A 20180-nucleotide genomic window follows, 5' to 3' on the forward strand; every position below is an offset into this window, starting at 1 on the left:
TGTGGATCCAAGTAAAATGAAATCCTTGACAACTTCGATCTTTTCTCTGTTTATCATGATGTTGCTCATTGGTCCAGTTGTGAGGATTTTTGTTTTCTTTATGTTGAGGTGCAATCCATATTGTCAGTTTGTCGTACTGTGAGGGCTTGTGTGTTGCTGTGACACTGGAAGCTATGCCACCGGTATTCAGATACCAGCAGGGTCACCCAAGGAGGACAGGTTTCAGCTGAGCTTCCAGACTAAGACAGACTAGGAAGAAAGACCGGGCAATCTACTTCTGAAAAGCATTAACCAGTGAAAACCTTATGAATAGCAGCGGAACATTGCCTGATATAGTGCTGGATATTTGTTGGGCTCTGCTATATTAGATTGTTGCTCATTTTGTTGGTAAATTTTAGGGCAACTATCACTTACTGGAAACCCTGGTGGGGTAGTGGTTAAGAGCTATAACTGCAGTTCAAATTCACCAGGCACTCCTTGGAAATTCTATGGGGCAGTTCTACTCTGTCCTATAGGGTCACTATGAGTTGGAATCGTCAACAGCAATGGGTTCAGGTTTTTTGGTTTTATCACTTCATACTAAGATGGCTCCATGTGTTCTATAACAGGGAATCTCTTACTTATCCTAAGAGCTCAACCTCAAATTCAAGTCTTCACAAAGCTTTCTCTGACCAACTCCCTTCTCCCCATCTGATGACCACGCTCCTGCTCCACACTCTTTCAGCTCTTCTTCTGCCCCTCTGTTTACTTGCACATCTCCAGTTCCTATCACAACTGGAACATATTTGTTCTGAGTAAATACTGTTGACCATATCCATCTACATAGTCACTGCAAACACTTAAGCAGAACACCCTACTGCAACAAGGTTTGATGTCACTAGTAACAGCATGCTGCACCAAGCTAACCACAAGCAATTTAAAAAATCAACTCAAAGTATTCAGTTCCAATGCCCAAAAACAAATGGCAACAAAACTCCAAACACAAATTTATATGCTTATTGGAACTTTTAACATCTGTTTTCAGAGTCCGAGTGACGGCCAGATTTCAGATTACATATGATGAAGTAAAGTTTTTCTGCTGCAGCTCTCATGAGTGCTGTGATTAATTAAGCTGTTTGCTTCCTGGGTGAATCAGTTTTCAGAAAACAGTAGGTTACTAAAGACTATTCACACAGAAAGTAGTTTACATAATTCCAAACACTCATGACCATAAGTCAAATGTCTAGGAGGGATATCAGTGAGGTCTGTGCTATTCCACTCTCAGAGAGCCCTGAGTATTGAAAGATTACTGTGGGTTATGACATAGATCAATGCCCTTATTGATTCTTGATATGAAAGGTTATAACATTGATCTAAAATGTTATTACTCTGTGATCACATATCTCTGCTAGTACAGTGGAGCAGGCTGCTTCCATCTGGACACTCCAGGAAAGAGGCACCTTTCCTAGCCACCTTTGGCACAACACCACCATCTGGTGTGGTTAGGAGAAGAGGAAAGATAGTTTCAGTTGAAAGTACAGAGCTCACGTTCAGTGTCTGGCATTCTGTAAGAATGAGTGACCCAAATGAGGTGTCAAAAAATACAACGAATTAAATACAGCATCGCTGCTATGCGAGTATGTACATGAAGGACTGTGTGAATATCTGTGCATCAACAATTCAGAATAAAATGGGAGCAGTTTAATAATCACTGACTTGTGTCCCTTTACTGATAGGTAAAGGGACTGCAGTAGAAAGAAAGCATGAAAAAGACAATGAGGAGTGGTCTACAGAAACAAATGGGGCACGCAAGAATCCCTTGGGTTAAGGAAAGCTTTAAATGAATATACAGGAAAGGGGACAATATGAACATGAAAGAGAAACATGATAGAGCCCTGGTCATAATAGCTGGCATTCACTGAACGGATACCATGTGCTAAGCCCGATGCCAAGCACGTCACCTGAGTCCATTCAAGTCTCCTCACAACCCTCCATTGCAAAGACGAGGAGATTTAGGCAGAAGGAGGCTCAACCATTTGCCAAGATCACACAGAGAGTGAGTGGCAGAGCCAGGGGTGGGGATGTCCCAGGATATAGAGGAAACTGAATCATACAACAGAAAGTGACCAAAAGAAAGAACCATCAACTCCTCCTTTCCTTCCATCCTCATTCAAAATGAATGAGAGAGTGAACAAAGTGTGGAGGACAACAATAAAAGTCAAAACATTTCTAAGAGTTGGAGGCAGAGCCAAGATGGCGGAATAGACAGACGCTTCCATTGAGCCCTCTTTGCAACAAAGACCAGAAAAAACAAGTGAAACCAGTATATTTGTGACAAGCTGGGAGCCCTGAGCATCAAAGGCAAGCTTGGACAACGAACTGAGGGGAAGGAAGAGGCCATTCAGAAGCAGACAGGAGTTACCGGACCTGAATCGCAGGGAGCCCTCAGGCATCACTCCTAGAGCAGCCGCGGCGGCTGTGGCGGCAGTGGGCTGGTCCTAGTGTTTGGCCTCAGTTTCCTCAGGGAGAAGCAGCCAGTCACACAGTCCACTCACACCTCCGGAACCTGAGGAGCACGCAGTTTCCTCAGGCAGAAGCAGCGGCCATACAGCCCGCTCACACCTCCAGATCCTGAGGAGAACGGTGCTCTCAACAAAAGCTAAGTACTTGCGTATAATTCACCACCCCCTCCCCCCGTCCCCAAGCCGGCTCCAGCGGCTGAATCCCTGGGCCTGAGATCGACCCTGGTGAGCACCTGGAGCCATCCTCCTCGCCTTCGGGAAGGAAAAAAATTTGCAACTGGGGGGAAAAGATAATTTGCTAGCTCCATTAACTGGGGGAGCTCAGGGCAGAAGCGGCTCCTGTCCAGGCATAAACCGTCCGTGGACCTTGAGCACCTTTCCCTTCTGCATGGACCTGTGTGGGCCTATTTTGGGAGAATAAACCCTAGTTGGCAAACTCCAACAATTCTGCTGTGTGGTGGAAAGGTGGGTGTTTGACATTTGACATTGCTTTGCCTATTAAACAAGGTCCTCACCTACCCATATCAGGGACCTAAGAACTGATAGCTCCACTAAGGTTACCCAGCCACCCGCGACAGGGGTCCAAAAAGAACTGGTACCTCCCAGTCCTTACAACCAAAAACTTTGGGTGCCCAAGGTCCCTCTGCAGAACCCACCCACCAGCACACTCTAGGGAACAGAGATGCATTTTCCTCAGAGACATTTGGGGGTCGGTTCTCAGCAACCTGCCTTGTTCAGAACGTGACCTCCTCCTGCAATAAGATACCAGTATATACACCAATCACCCCTGCCCCTCTAAGACTGTAGGACAGAGCCTGTACCACACACTTGATATCAGCTACCTGGAAACCTGAGCTGAATTGATACAAGAAAACTGAATGGACTCCTAGACTGATATACCTGATAACAGCCCTAGCCAGCTGGGCTGGGGACAGGACACCAGAGCTCCAAAGGTGAAAATAATCAAGCTAGTTCACTCAAGCAACCCATAGGGGTATACCAAAACAAAACAAAGTAAGTAGCTACGACACAGTAAGCAAGCATAAACTAATACAATACCTTATAGTTTAATAAGCTGGAAAAATCCATAGACAGACAGCAACCAGAAATTCAGAAGATTAACAAAAAAATTACAGAATTAGATAACTCAATAGAAAGTCAGAGGAGCAGAATTGAGCAAGTACAAGCTGTAATTTCTCAAAGATAAATCACTTGGCACTAATATATTTGAAGAAAAATCAGAAAAAAGAATTAAAAAAAATGAAGAACCCTTAAGAATCATGTGGGACTCTATCAAGAGAAAGAACCTACGAGTGATTGGAGTACCAGAACAGGGAGGGATAACAGAAAATACAGAGAAGATTGCTGAAGATTTGTTGGCAGAAAACTTCCCTGATATTATGAAAGATGAGAAGATATCTATCCAAGATGCTCTTCAAACTCCACATAAAAAAATCTTTTAAAAAAGTCATCAAGACATATTATAATCAAGTTTGCCAAAACCAAAGATAAGGAGACAATTATAAGAGCAGCGAGGGATAAAAGGAAAGTCACCTACAAGGGAGAGCCAATAAGAATAAGCTTGGACTACTCTGCAGAAACCATGCAGGCAGGAAGGCAATGGGATGACATATTTTAAAAATTGAAGGAAAAAATTGCCTGCTAAGAATCATATATCCATTATAACTGTCTCTTAAATACAAAGGTGAAATTAAGACATTTCCAGATAAACACAAGTTGAGGGAATTCATCGAAACCAAACCAAAACTACAAGCAGTACTAAAGGGAGTTCTTTGGTTAGAAAATCAATAATATCAGGTATCGACCCAAGACTAGAACACTGGGCAGAGCAACCAGAAGTCAACCCAGACAGGAAAATCCAAAAAAACAAAGCAAGATTTAAAAAAAAAAAAAGCCCAACACAGGGTAACAGCAATGTTATTATATAAAAGAAGACAACATTAAAACAATAAAGAGGGACTAAGAAATGTAATCATACACCTTCCATACGGAGAGGAAGATACGGCGATACAAAGAAATAAAAGTTAGGCTTAAATTTAGAAAAATTGGGATAAATAATAAGGTAACCACAAAGGAGACAAACCATCCTACTCATCAAAATAAAATACAAGGGAAAAACACAGACTCAGCAGAAACAAAATCAACAACAACAAATATGAGGAAAAGACAATATATACAGGAAATCTACTCAGCACATAAAATCAAGTGGGAAAAAGAAGGTGTCAACAGCACACAAAAAAAGACATCAAAATGATAGCACTAAATTCATACCTACCCATAATTACCCTGAATGTAAATGGACTAAATGCACCAATAAAGAGACAGAGAGTGGCAGAATGGATTAAAAAACAAGATCCGTCTATATGCTGCCTACAAGAGACATACCTTAGACTTAGAGACACAAACATACTAAAACTCAAAGGATGGAAAAAATATATCAAGCAAACAACAATCAAAAAAGAGCAGGAGTGGCAATATTAATTTCTGACAAAATAGACTTCAAAGTTAAATCCGTCAGAAAGGATAAGGAAGGATACATATAATGATTAAAGGGACAATACACCAAGAAGATATAACCATATTAAATATTTATGCACCCAATGACAGGGCTGCAAGATACATAAAACAAACTCCATCGGCATTGAAAAGTGAGATAGACACCTCCACGGTAATAGTAGGAGACTTCAACACACCACTTTCGGTGAAGGACAGGACATCCAGAAAGAAGCTCAATAAAGACACGGAAGATCTAAATGCCACAATCAACCAACGTGACCTCGTAGACATATACAGAACACTCCACCCAACAGCAACCAAGTATACTTTCTTTTCTACTGCACATGGAACATTCTCTAGAATAGACCACATATTAGACCATAAAGCAAGCCTTAGCAGAGTCCAAAACACTGAAATATTACAAAACATCTTCTCTGACCATAAGGCCATAAAAGTGGAAATCAATAACAGGAAAAGCAGGGGAAAAAAATCAAACACTTGGAAACTGAACAATACCCTGCTCAAAAAAGACTGGATTATAGAAGACATTAAGGATGGAATAAAGAAATTCATAGAATCCAATAAGAATGAAAACACTTCCTATCAGAACCTTTGGAACACAGCAAAAGTGGTGCTCAGAGGCCAATTTATATCAATAAATGCACACGTCCAAAAAGAAGAAAGGGCCAAAATCAAAGAATTATCCCTACAACTTGAACAAATAGAAAGGGAGCAACAAAAGAAACCCACAGGTACCAGAAGAAAACAAATAATAAAAATTAGAGCTGAACTAAATGAAATAGAAAACAGAAAAACAATGGAAAGAATTAACAAGACCAAAAGCTGTTTTTTTGAAAAAATCAACAAAATTGATAAGCCACTGGCCAAACTGACAAAAGAAAAACAGGAGAGGAAGCAAATAACCCAAATAAGAAATGAGATGGGCAATATTACAACAGACCCAACCGAAATTAAAAGAATCATATCAGATTACTCTGAAAAACTATACTCAAATTTGAAAACCTAGAAGAAATGGATGAATTCCTAAGAACACACTACCTACCTAAACTAACACAAACAGAGGTAGAACAACTAAAGAGACCCATAACAAAAGAAGAGATTGAAAAGGTAATCAAAAAACTCCCTCCCAAAAAAAGCCCTGGTCCGGACGGCTTCACTGCAGAGTTCTACCAAACTTTCAGAGAAACGTTAACGCCACTACTAGTAAAGGTATTTCAGAGCATAGAAAAGGACGGAATACTACCGAACTCATTCTATGAAGCCACCATATCCCTGATACCAAAGCCAGGTAAAAAAGACACCACAAGAAAAGAAAATTATAGACCTATATCCCTCATGAATGTAGATGCAAAAATCCTCAACAAAATTCTAGCCAATGGAATTCAACAACATATCAAAAAAATAATTCACCATGACCAAGTGGGATTCATACCAGGTATGCAAGGATGGTTCAACATTAGAAAAACAATTAATGTAATCCACCACATAAATAAAACAAAAGGTAAGAATCACATGATTTTATCAATTGATGCAGAAAAGGCATTTGACAAAATTCAATACTCATTCATGATAAAAACTCTCAGCAAAATAGGAATAGAAGGAAAATTTCTCAACATAATAAAGGGCATTTATACAAAGCCAACAGCCAACATCACCCTAAATGGAGAGAGCCTGAAAATATTCCCACTGAGATCGGGAACCAGACAAGGATGCCCTTTATCACCACTCTTATTCAACATGGTGCTGGAAGTCCTAGCCAGAGCATTTAGGCCAGATAAAGAAATAAAGGGCATCCAGATTAGCAAGGAAGAAGTCAAAGTATCTCTATTTGCAGATGACTTGATCTTATACACAGAAAACCCTAAGGAAGTCTCCAGAAAACTACTGAAACTAATAGAAGAGTTCAGCAGAGTATCAGGATACAAGATAAACATATAAAAATCAGTTGGATTCCTCTACACCAACAAAAAGAACATTGAAGAGGAAATCACCAAATCAATGCCATTTACAGTAGCCCCCAAGAAGATAAAATACTTAGGAATAAATCTTACCAGAGATGTAAAAGACTTATACAAAGAAAACTATGGTACACTTCTACAAGAAACCAAAAGGGACTTACATAAGTGGAAGAACATACCTTGCTCATGGATAGTAAGACTTAACATTATAAAAATGTCTATTCTACCAAAAGCGATCTATACGTTTAATGCAATTCCAATCCAAATCCCAAGGACATTCTTTAATGAGATGGAAAAACAAATCACCAACTTCATATGGAAGGCAAAGAGGCCCCAGATAAATAAGGCATTACTGAAAAAGAAGAACAAAGCGGGAGGCCTTACTTTACCTGATTTTAGAACCTATTATAACGCCACAGTAGTCAAAACAGCCTGGTACTGGTACAACAACAAATACATAGACCAATGGAACAGAATTGAGAATCCAGACATAAATCCATCCACATATGAGCAGTTGATTTTTGACAAAGGCCCCAAAACAGTTAAATGGGGAAAAGACAGTCTTTTTAACAAAAGGTGCTGGCATAACTGGATATCCATCTGCAAAAAAATGAAACAAGACCCATACCTCACTCCATGCACAAAAACTAACTCAAAATGGATCAAAGGCCTAAATATAAAATCTAAAACGATAAAGATCATGGAAGAAAAAATAGGGACAACGTTAAGAGCCCTAATACATGGTATAAACAGTATAGAAAACATTATTAAGAATGCAGAAAAAAAACTAGATAACTGGGAGCTCCTAAAAATCAGACACCTATGTTCATCCAAAGACTTCATCAAAAGAGTAAAAAGACTACCTACCCAACCCAGAAACCCAGTGCAGACTGGGAAAAAGTTTTTAGCTATGACATTTCTGATTAGTGCCTGATCTCTAAACTCTACATGATACTGCAAAAACTCAACTGCAAAAAGACAAATAACCCAGTTAAAAAATGGGCAAAAGATATGAACAGACACTTAACTAAAGAAGATATTCAGGTAGCTAACAGATACATGAGGAAATGTTCACAGTCATCAGCCATTAGAGAAATGCAGATCAAAACTACAATGAGATTTCATCTCACTCCAACAAGGCTGGCATTAATCCAAAACACACAAAATAATAAATGTTGGAGAGGCTGTGGAGAGACTGGAACACTTCTATACTGCTGGTGGGAATGTAAAATGGTACGACCACTTTGGAAATCAATTTGGCGCTTCCTTAAAAAGCTAGAAATAGAACTACCATACGATCCAGCAATCCCAGTCCTTGGAATATATCCTAGAGAAATAAGATCCTTTATACAAACAGATATATGCACATTCATGTTTATTGCAGCACTGTTTACAATAGCAAAAAGATGGAAGCAACCAAGGTGCCCATCAATGGCTGAATGGATAAATAAATTGTGGTATATTCACCCAATGGAATATTATGCATCGATAAAGAACAGTGAGGAATCTGTGAAACATTTCATAAGATGGAGGAACCTGGAAGGCATTATGCTGAGTGAAATTAGTCAGTTGCAAAAGGACAAATATTGTATAAGACCACTATTCTAAGAACTTGAGAAATAGTTTAAACTGAGAAGAACACCTTCTTTTGTGGTTACGAGAGGGTGGAGGGAGGGAGGGTGGGACAGGGGCATTCACTAATTAGATAGTAGATAAGAACTACTTTAGGTGAAGGGAAAGACAGCACACAATACAGGGGAGGTCAGCACAACTGGACTAAACCAAAAGCAGTTTCCTGAATAAACTGAATGCCTCAAAGGCCAGCAGAGCAGGGGCAGGGGTCTGGAGACCATGGTTTCAGGGGACATCTAAGTCAATTGGCATAATAAAATCTATTAACAAAACATTCTGCATCCCACTTTGAAGAGTGGCATCTGGGGTCTTAAACGCTAGCAAGCAGCCATCTAAGATGCATCAATTGGTCTCAACCCACCTGGATCAAAGGAGAATGAAGAACACCAAGGACACAAGGCGATTATGAGCCCAAGAGACAGAAAGGGCCACATGAACCAGCGACTACATCATCCTGAGACCAGAAGAACTAGATGGTGCCTGGCTACAACCGATGACTGCCCTGACAGGGAACACAACAGAGAGCCCTTGAGGGAGCAGGAGAGCAGTGGGAGGCAGGCCCCAAATTCTCATAAGATCAGACTTAATGGTCTGACTGAGACTAGAAGGACCCCAGTGCTCATGGCCCTCAGTCCTTCTGTTGCCCCAGGACAGGAACCATTCCCGAAGCCAACTCTTCAGACATGGATTGGACTGGACAATGGGTTGGAGAAGGATGCTGGTGAGGAGTGAGCTTCTTGGATCAGGTGGACACTTGAGACTATGTTGGCATCTCCTGCCTGGAGGGGAGATGGGGGGGAGCGGTTTAGAAGCTGGCGAAATGGACTCGAAAAGAGATAGTGGAGGGAGATAGCTGGCTGTCTCATTAGGGAGAGAGTAATTGGGAGTGTGTAGCAAGGTGTATGTGGGTTTTTGTGTGAGAGACTGACTTGATTTGTAAACTTTCACTTAAAGCACAATAAAAATTATTAAAAAACAACAACAACAACAACAACAACATTTCTAAGAGTTTATAAAAGATACCTCAGACCCAGGGGAAGTGTCACAAAATAGCATCTAGTCTCTGAATAGCATCAGTGCTCAAGCTCAGATAATCAACTAGCCAGAATGTTCACAGAGTGTGCAGAAGTGATCGGGAAATCAGTCCATATTCCTTTAGAGATCAAGGAGAAATAGAGATGCCAGAAGACCAGAGTTCACTACATATATGGAAATGTTTAAAGGGGGAGAAAGCTGGATTTCAAAAATTACAGCCAAATATGTTACCTGTGTTTTATTAATTAAGCAAAGGCATTCAACTGTGTGGCTCACAACAAATTATGGGTAACATAACAAATAATGGGAATTCCGGTACAACTTAATTGTGCTCATGAGGAACATGTACATAAACCAACAGGCAGTGGTCCGAACAGAACAATGGGATGCTGCATGGTTTAAAATCAGAAAAGGCGTGTGTCTGGATTGTAACCTTTACCATACATATTCAGTCTGTATGTTGAGCAAATAATCTGAGAAGCTGGACTATATGAAGAAGAAAGTTGCATCAGGACAACCTTCGATATGCAGATGAAACAAACTTGCTTGCTGAAAGTGGAGAGGACTTGAAGAATTTATTGATGAGGATCAAAGACTAGAGCCTTCAGTATGCATTACACCTAAAAGTAAAGAAAACAAAAATCCTCACAACTGAACCAATAAGCAACATCATGACAAACGGAGAAAGATTGAAGTCGTCAAGGATTTCATTTTACTTGGATCCACAATCAAGACCCATAGAAGTAGCAGCCAAGAAATCAAACAATGCATTACATTGGGTAAATCTCCTGCAAAAGACCTCTTTAAAGTGTTAAAAGGCGAACATGTCTCTTTGAGGACTAAGGTGCGCCTGACCCCAGCCATGGTATTTTCAATAGCCTCATATGCATGCAAAAGCTAGACAATGAATAAGGAAGACCAAAGAAGAATTGATGCCTTTGAATTATGGTGTTGGCAAAGAATATTGAATATACCATAGACTGCCAGAAGAATGAACAAATTTGTCTTGGAAGAAATCCAGCCAGAATGCTCCTTAAAAGCGGAGATGGCAAGACTTCCTCTCACATACTTTGGACATGTTATCAGGAGAGATCAGTCCCTGGAGAAGGACACCATGCTTGGTAAAGTAGAGGGTCAGCAAAAAAAGAGAAAAGACTCTTGACAAGATGAATCGACACCGTGGCTGCAGCAATGGGGTCAAACATAACCATTGTGAGGATGGCACAGGACCAGACAGTGCTTTGATCTGATGTACGGAAGTTTGCTATGAGTCAGAACCAACTCGATGACACCTAACAACAACAACATTAGAATATAATCTCTAGAAATGTGAAAGAATGTCCTAGATGCAATCCATGAGATGCTATAGACTACTAAATGTTTCATTTGCAAAAATTTTATTCATTCAAAAAGTATTGACTACCTAGGACATACCCTCATGAAACTTAACATTTTAGTGTGGTTAGGGTGGATAAAGAAGATGAACAATTGACTATATGCAGGAATATACAACAGGTTAACGAGGAGTCCCTGGGCAAGGCAAATGGCTGAGTGTTTGACTGTTAACTGAAAGGTAGGCTATTCAAACTCACTCAAAGGCACCTCAGAAGGAAGCCTGGGTGATTTGTGTTATGGATTGAATTGTATTCCCCAGAAATGTGTGTCAGCTTGGCTAGGCCATGATTCCCTGTATTGTAGTTATCCACCATTTTGTGGTCTGAAGTGATCATCCTATATGTTATAAATCCTAATCTCTATGATATGAATGAGGCAGGATTAGAGGCAGTTATGTTAATGAAGCAGGACTCAATCTACGAGACTAGGTTGTATCTTGAGTCAATCTCTTTTGAGATATGAAAAAGAGAAGCGTGCAGAGAGACTGGGGAACTCCTATCATCAAGAAAGCAGAGCCGGGAGCAGGGGTCCCTGAGCTGAGAAGCTGCTAGATCGATGACAAGGACTTTCCCCCAGAGCCAGCAGAGAGAGCAGTTTCCCCTGGAGCTGGTGTCCTGAATTCAGACTTCTACCCTCCTAGGTTGTAAGAAAATTAATATCTCTTTGTTAAAGCCATCCACTTGTGGTATTTCTGTTATAGCAGCACTAGATAACTAAGACAATCTGCTTCCACAAGATTACAGCCATTGAAAACGCTACAGCGCAGTTCTACTCTGACACACATGGGTCACCATGAGTTGGAGTTGACTCAATGGCAACTGTTTGTTCATTCGTTTGTTTGTTTTAACTGTGATCGTAGCACCCAAGATGGGATGAGGGGGTCGTTCATCGGGTGGTCAGAGTAGCTCTCTCTGATGAGGTAACTTCTGAGAGTAGATTAGAAGAAAGCAAAACACAAGAGTGTATGGGGAGGAGAACTCCAGGCAGAGGGAAGCACAAGAGCAACGACAATGGCCTGGGGTTGGAATGTGCTTGGTAAGTTCACAGGGCAGGGTCACTGTGGGTGGAGTAGACAGAGGAAGGGAGCAAGTACCCCAGACAACATCTGAGAAGGAACAGGACTCCGGTTACAGAGGGCTCTGTGGCCACTGTAAGGACGTGGCTTTGTTCTGATGAGAGGGGCACCCCTGGATGGTTTGAGCACAACAATGGCATGATCTGAGTTGTGTTTTAATGATCACTGTGGTTCCTTTTTGGGACTTGGGAGTGAGACAATGGAGGAGTGGGAAGCAGGGAGAGTAGTTAAGAGTGTCAGCCATAATCCAGGCAAGATTTCCCACTTTCTCCCTTCTTGGCAAAGTGCTGGTCTTGTTCATCTTAATGCTCCTCTTGCCAAGCACAGCACCTGGCAAAATAAAGATGGCTGAACAAAACCTTTGGCAATGACAACTCAACCTGCAGTCAGACACAGGTGCCACTGGGGAAATGGACTTTTGTCTATAAGAAAATGTCACCAACGATAAAAGTGATGCCTCAGAGGTGATAGAAGGTAAAAGAAACACCATACCAAGCCCTCGTCCACCAAGAATATCTGCTTTGCCTGCTCCCAGTGTCCTTGAAACCCATAAGCAAACGCTACTCTTCTATCCAACCAACCAGTGCAGGTGGATATGCAAAGCTAGGATTGGGAAATTAAGACTCGATCTTGTTTGCATCCCTGATACTGTGATGAGGCCTTCTGGGGAGACCGTAGCACAAGGAACACTTGAGTTTGTTAGAAATGTCTGTCCCAGCCAAGAGGTAAAATCATCAGTTTTCCACTTCCAACGATGAGTCCTTGTGCGTATCCAAGATAGCTTCTGCAGCAACGACATTCTTCGAGGCTGCCTGTCGGAGCTTTGTATGTGCCCCGTTTGGGATAGGCCAGGAGAAAACACTTCGTGCTTGGACGGTCCTAGTTCAGGATACACGCTTATCCTCCCTTCCAGGTGACATCTCAGTCTTAGACCATCTACCAACTAGAGAAGAGACGTCATGTTGACTCTGACTCCCACCGTAACTGTGCCCCACGAGGTCAAGAGTGCATTTCAGTTGCTTTCAATCTTGGAGTTTGTGGTCGGCGTCCTGGCCAATGCCTTCATTTTCCTGGTGAACTTCTGGGACATGGTGAAGAGGCAGCCGCTGAGCAACTGCGACCTGGTGTTGCTGAGTCTCAGTGTCATCCGGCTATTCCTGCATGGGCTGCTGTTTCTGGATGCCATCCAGCTCACCCACTTCCAACGGATGAAGGCCCCTTTGAGCCATAGCTACCAGACCATCCTCGTTCTCTGGATGGTCACCAATCAAGTCAGCCTCTGGCTCGCCACCAGCCTCAGCATTCTCTACTGCTCCAAGATCATCCACATCTCCCATACCACCCTGTTTTGCGTGGTTCACAGGTTCTCCAGGAAGATCCCCCAGGTGCTGCTGGGAGTTATTCTTTTCTCCTGTGCTTGCACGTTCCTCTGCTTATGGGACTTCAGCAAGAGATCTCGCTTAATGGTCACAACTCTGCTGTTCATGAATAGTACAGAAGAAGAAAATGCAAAGATCCGTTTCTTTTATTCCTTCCTCTTCTGCAATCTGGGGTCCATCCTCCCTTCTCTCTATTTTCTGGCTTCTTCAGGGCTGCTGATTGTCTCGCTGGGGAGGCACATGAGGACAATAAGGGCCAATGCCAGTGGCTTTCATGACCCCAGCCTGGAGGCCCACATCAAAGCTCTCAAGTTGCTCATCTCCTTCCTCTGCTTCTATGTGGTGGCATTCTGCACTGCCCTTCTCTCAGTGCCCTTAATTATGTGGTGGCAAAACAAGATAGGGGTCATGGTTTGTGTTGCAGTCATGGCAGTATGTCCCTCTGGTCATTCAATTATCCTGATCTCAGGCAGCAGCAAGCTAAGGAGGGCCGTGGAGACCATTCTACTCTGGATGCAGAGAAGCCTAAACGTAAGGGTCAAGCAAAAGGCAGACCCCCGGGCACTGTGCTGAGCACGGGCATGAAAAGGGCCTCTTTGTGGACATGCCTCTGATTCTCCATGAAGCCTTCAAACTGTTCCAATTTCTTCCCTAAAACATAAAGGGGAATCTCTCCACTTTACAACAATGGACTCACCCATCGCAGAATAAAATAATTATAGCTCTCTGCATGGCCTAGGCAAGTAGTTGTTTTTAGTTGCCATTGAGTCAGTTCCAACTTACAGCAACCCCATGCACAGGAGAATGAAACATTGCCCGGTGCTATGCCAACCTCATAATCAGTGCTATGTTTGAGCTCATGGTTGCAACCACTGTGTCAGTCCATCTCGTTAAGGGTCTTCCTCTTTTTTAGTGACCCTCTACTTTACCAAATACGATGTCCTTCTCCAGGGACTGGCCCCTCCTGATAACACATCTAAAGTATGTGAGACGAAGCCTCACCACCCTTGCTTCTAAGGAGAATTCAGGCAAGTAGAATGCTTTTTATATGGTTGGATTTAGGTCTACCATTTTAGTATTTGTTTTTGTTTTGTCCCATTAGTATTTGCTCTTCTGTTTCTTCTTTCTTGCCTTCTTTTTTGATAATAAAGCTCTTTTAGTATTTTATTTTAAATCTTCTCTTGGTGTCTTAGCTATACGTCTTTTCATTAAGTTTTTAGTGGTTGCTCTAGGGATGACAGTACCAGTCCTCATCACTGTCTATTTACAGTTAATATTGTACCACTTTATGTCAATACAATTACCACTATCCCCCATCCCTTGTGCTATGTTTGCCATAAATTTTACGTCTGCATTAATTGTAAGCCCAACAATAAAATGTTGTAAATTTTACTTTAAACTGTCTGTTATCTTTTAAAGAAATGAAGAGAAGAAAAAAGATAGTTGTTTATACTTGCCCACTTATTTACTATTCTGGTACTCTCCAGTCCTTTCTGTAGATCACGGGTTTTTCTATCTCATGTCGTATCCCTTCAGCCAGAAAATTTTTCTTTGACATTTTGTGCAGTGCAAGTCTGCTGGCTACATATGTCTCATTTTTTTGTGTGTCCATGAAAACATCTTTACTGAGACATCATTTTTTTAAGATATTTTTGCTAAATATAGAATACTGCTAATTTTTTTTTTCTTTCAGCATTTTAAAAATGTCACTCCATTATGTCCTTAACTCCAGTTTTTTCTGGTGAAAAGTTGGTCCTCACTTCTCTTGCTGTTCTCCTACACGCAATGTGTCAGTTTTCTACGGCCATTTGGAAGACTTTTTTTTGGTTTTCAGAAATTTGACTATGATGTACCTGGGTGTAAATTTCATTGCATTGACCCTATCTGGAGTTTGTTTCCAAGGCCCCCAGGGGAGTCACCACCTTCTCATCTACCTCCCCAACCTCATTACTACATTTCACAAGTTAGACCCCCAAGAGCCTCAGTGATGTCAACTGGTCCAAAACTTGGAGAGAGAGCTATTGGGAAGTCATTGAAGTATTATCTTTTCCTATTTTTCACTTTTTTAAAAAAACATTTTCTTTCTATCTTTTGATTTTTTTCTGCCCATGTGTTCCAAGGGAGGGAATCTCCCTATGATCTTTAATCCTGATCCAAGGGGAACCCTAATTTTACCATGTACTCTGGCCAATTTGGTACTAAAGCCTAATTTTCATGCCAAGGCCATACATCATCAAACCATATCTTAGATACCTAATCAAATGCCAGACTGAGGGCACCCTCAGAGATTATCTATTCAAATACTTTACCCATCACCTAAGTCTGGGGCTAGACCACATTCTGAATGCAAACTCTTAGACCTCTAGTCTCATTCTGATCCTTATTTGCAATTAAACTATTAGCACTGAACTCTTCAGAGAGCCCACCCTGTGTAGATGCCCCACTGATCAAGTCTTCACCATGAAGACACACTCAGCGTTTTGCACACCTAGGCTAGTTGACCAATTGCCCCTCCCTGAGTCATTTCTCCACCTGGGACCCAATCAGCCCACACTGGGACTCGTGGGATAAGACTCAAGTGCCATTTCAAACCTATTTTTGTGTTCCAATTGAATCTCTTTAAAGTTTCCTTTAATAAAACATTCCACAAGGAGTTCCTCCCTTGAGCTTTCTGTATTCAAGTATTTAACAAGAAACACCTTAGGGGAAGGAGAGTGCAAAACAGCAGGGGGATTGCAGTTGAGTAGACGACTTAGGGAATTCGAGTTAGCTCTGGTGCAAAGAGTAACAAAACATTATCTGTTTATAGTAGAATCTTATAACTTAGTTGGGGGAGACACACAAACATGTATGAAATGCTTAAGTAATGATAAGAGGCTGTCTGGAATTAAATGCCAAAATTACTGGCATAAGTAAAAAGTGTGAGTAGAGTTCAGGTCAAAGCTTAAGTGAAATAGCAAGGACAAATGTGTAGAGGTGGGAATAAACCTGGCATGTTCTGTACAGGTAAGTCAAGTTCAGGTTATGGAGTCAAACTCAAGAGCCGAGGCTTTTTCACGGTGCTAGAGTCCCTAGCCTGGTGGCATCGTGGTTAAGTGCTATGGCTGCTAGCCAAAAGGTCAGCAGTTCAAATCCACCAGGTGCTCCTTGGAAGCTCTATGGGGCAGTTCTACTCTGCCCTATAGGGTCACTATGAGTCGGACCCAACTCGACGGCAAAGGGTTAAATGGTTTAGAGTCCCTAGGTAGTGCAAAAGGTTATGTGTATGACCGCGGACCAAAAGGTTGGAGGTTCAAATTTACCCACAGACGCCTCTGAAGCAAGATCTGGCAGCCTACTTCCAAAAAAATCAGCCACTGATAACCCTATGGAGTACAGTTCTGACACACATGGGTTACCATGAGTTGGAATTGACTCAACAGCAACTAGTTTTGTTTTGGTTATAATAGAACCTTAAATAGAGAAGTGATATGATTACAGCAGTGATTTTATAAATATTTCTCTAGTGGCATTGAGTTGGTCTGGTTTGAAGGGGAGAAGACAGGGAGCTTGAGCCATTTGCACTCTGAATGCAATGAAAGGAGATTTGAACCAGATGGGGTAGTGGAAATGGAGAAGGTGGAACAGATGTGAGGGAGATTTTGAAAAACATCCTCAACTAGTGTCTTAATATGGTGGTTGATACAGAAGGAAGAAGCAAGGAGGGTTTCAGCATGTGAGTGTGAGTTGCAATATGTAGTCACCAATAAAAATAAAGAAGTTAAGAGAGGAAGTTGGTCTGAACGTGGCAGAAAGGATAAATATGGCTTGGGTTTATTATCACTGGGTTGACATCATGTTGTCTACTTGGAGAACACCAACAGATTTTTGGAAATGAAGAGCTAAAATTTAGATTAAAGGTTAGAACTAGAAATGACTTTGTGGTCATCAAAAGACAGACTAGGCTGAAAAAGGTATTTTTGAGTTGGTAAAGTAAAAATGTTGGCAAGAATAGAGAGGTTCTAGAAGGAGCAAGAGGGCCAGAGATAGTGAGGATGGTTGCAATGGACTTTTTCTTGTCTTCCCTTTTTTTTTTTTTTGGTTTTCCCAGCACCTTCTTTCTTCTGAGAACAAGCACCTTCTCCAAAGGTAACTGTTCCTCCTACTACTCCAACCAGGATATGCCCCGTGATTCTTTCCCTGACCATATTTAGTGGGGATATTCCAGGCCTGCCGAAGTCCATTCTTGGAATTTCTCTAACTTCATTCAAAAAACAAAAAGTCATGAGGGATGAAATCCAGCAGCTTCCCCCAGCTCTGTCCCCCCGCCATGTCTCCTATCGCCAGCAGAAATGAGCAGAGGCAAGAGGTGGAGATGACAAAACCTGGCTTTATTCGGTTCCCAATGTTCCTGAGTCCCAGCTGCACCCTTGCCCCACTTTGCTTTCATCGCATGACCCTTCACCATATTCATGAGCCAGTATATCCCATCGATGCCTAAGTTCATTTGAATTAAATTGCTGACACTCGCAATCAAAAGAGTTACGACACAACCTGTGGTACAAAAGCACAGAAATGGGACAAATTAGGCCATGATCAGACATCTAGAGAAGAAACAACCACCTAAGTTAGTTGTGGATGAGGAAAAAGCTTTATTCTTAGGATGCCCTAGCTCAGACTCGGGGAGAGCTACATAATGGAGGACTAACTTCAGTGTCAAAGATGTCACCTTGAAGACTAAGGTGCACCTGACCCAAGCCATGGTGTTTTCAATTGCCTCATGTGCAAGCAAAAGCTGGCCAAAGAATAAGGAAGATCAAAGAAGAGCTGACACCTTTGAATTGTGGTGTTGGTGAAAAATATTGAATATACTGTGGACTGCCAGAAGAACAAAAAAAATCTGTCTTGGAAAAAGTCCAGCCAGAATGCTCCTTAGAAGCAAGCGTGCAGAGACTATGTCTCACATTCTTTGGACATGTTATCAGGAGGGATCAGTCCCTGGAGAAGGACATCGTGCTTGGTAAGGTAAAGGGTCAGTAAAAAAGAGGAAAACCCTCAACGAGATGGATTGACACAGTGGCTTCAACAACGGGCTCAAGCATAACAGACTGTGAGGATGGCGCAGAACCGGGGCCATGATTTGTTCTGTTGTGCATAGGGCATCTATGAGTCGGAACTGACACAATGGCACCTAAAAGTAACAACAACTTCAGTGATCCAAAACAGGTGAACAGTCAGCCAGGATCTAGGGAGTGGGTTATTGTTAGAGCCACTTTCATAATACATTTTATTCTACTTGGCCCATTGTGTTTGCAAGACATATTTAACTTAACATGTGATTAAGTTTAGATAAAAGTATATTTATGTAATGAATGGTGCTGCTTACTTAAATACTGCCTCAGAAGATGTGCTTAAAAGGGGGTGGGGAAGAGGAGGGAATGACAAAGCTGTCAAAAACATACACTTGTCTGCTCAGGGAAGGCCATACATGCTTTTATATTAGGGAAAATGACCCCCAAATCCTGTTCATCCCCTAGGATCTCTCCTCCCAGTCATTCAGCAGATAGGTTCTGAGTGCCAGAGTATCCAGGCCAGAAGTGGAGGTGGGGGAAACTGAAAAAGGAGAACTGCTGATGACAAAGTATCTATAGCAGGTTGAATTACATCCCCCCAAAAAAGGTATGTCTGCGTCCTAATTCCCAGAACCTGATTTCAGTGACCTGATTGGGAAAAAGGGTCTTTGCAAAGGTATTAAGGATCTCGAGATGAGGATATCAACCTGAATTACCCTGATGGATCCAATGATGGTTAACACTATGTGTCAGTTGGCTGGGCTGTGGTTCTCCGTGGTTTAGCAGCCTCTGGATTGGTTGCTCTTCCATAGTAATATAACAGAATAATTTTCCATGATGGGATCTGATAGGATCAGCCAATCAGTTGAAAAGGGGAGTTTCCTCGGGGTGTGGCCTGCCCCAACATATAAATGGATGTTCTGGCAAAGCTCTTTCTCAACCTGCACTCTTCTCATTGCCTGACCTCTGACTCCTGGGACATAAGCCTGCAGAAGTCTCTGACCTGCAGATTTGGGGTCGTCAGGCCTTGCAACCCTGTGAGCCAGCAGAAGTCTCTAGTCTGCAGCCTGACTTACAGATTAGGGACTTACAGCCCCACAATTGCCTGTGAACAATTTCGTTGAAGTCAATCTCTCTCTTGGGATTTCCCACTGCACATTTTATCCTTTATTTTTCATTTGGATCCTTGAGCAGTGACTTTGAATATCAGGTACAGATGCTTTTTCTCACTACTCTTTACTTCTAGGATATGAAATTTCAGGGAGACAATTCAGTTTGGGATAGGATTGTTGTTGTTAGCTACCCTCGAGTCAGCCTCTAACTCATAGTGACCCCATGCACAACAGAATAAAACACTGCCAGGTCGTGTACCACCTCCATGATCAGTTATGGATCAGACCATTGTGATCCACAGGGTTTTCACTGGCTTATTTTCAGAAGTAGGTTGGCACACCTGTCTTCCTAGTCTGTCTTACTCTGGATGACCCACTGAAACCTGCTCAACATCATAGAAGCACACGGGCCTCCACAACAGACAGGTGGCTGCCGTGCCTGAGACACATTGGCCAGGAGTTGAGCATAGCCTCCCACAGGGAAAGCAGGAAGGCTACCACAGA

At 42.0% G+C, this 20180-nt stretch overlaps 1 protein-coding gene across 1 annotated transcript; it reads left to right on the forward strand.

Annotated features, from left to right (window-relative positions):
- The first annotated feature begins 13093 nt into the window (after positions 1-13093).
- Positions 13094-14086, forward strand: TAS2R38 (taste 2 receptor member 38). Its single transcript, XM_049894594.1, has one exon. The coding sequence runs from the start codon at positions 13094-13096 to the stop codon at positions 14084-14086; it is 993 nt and encodes a 330-aa protein (XP_049750551.1).
- The last annotated feature ends 6094 nt before the right edge of the window (positions 14087-20180 follow it).

Source organism: Elephas maximus, chromosome 8 (assembly GCF_024166365.1).
Source record: "Elephas maximus indicus isolate mEleMax1 chromosome 8, mEleMax1 primary haplotype, whole genome shotgun sequence".
NCBI lineage: Eukaryota > Metazoa > Chordata > Mammalia > Proboscidea > Elephantidae > Elephas > Elephas maximus.

Excerpts from the sequence above, each read along its gene's own strand:
- TAS2R38 (XM_049894594.1), top strand. The coding sequence starts at position 13,094 with ATGTTGACTCTGACTCCCACCGTAACTGTGCCCCACGAGGTCAAGAGT.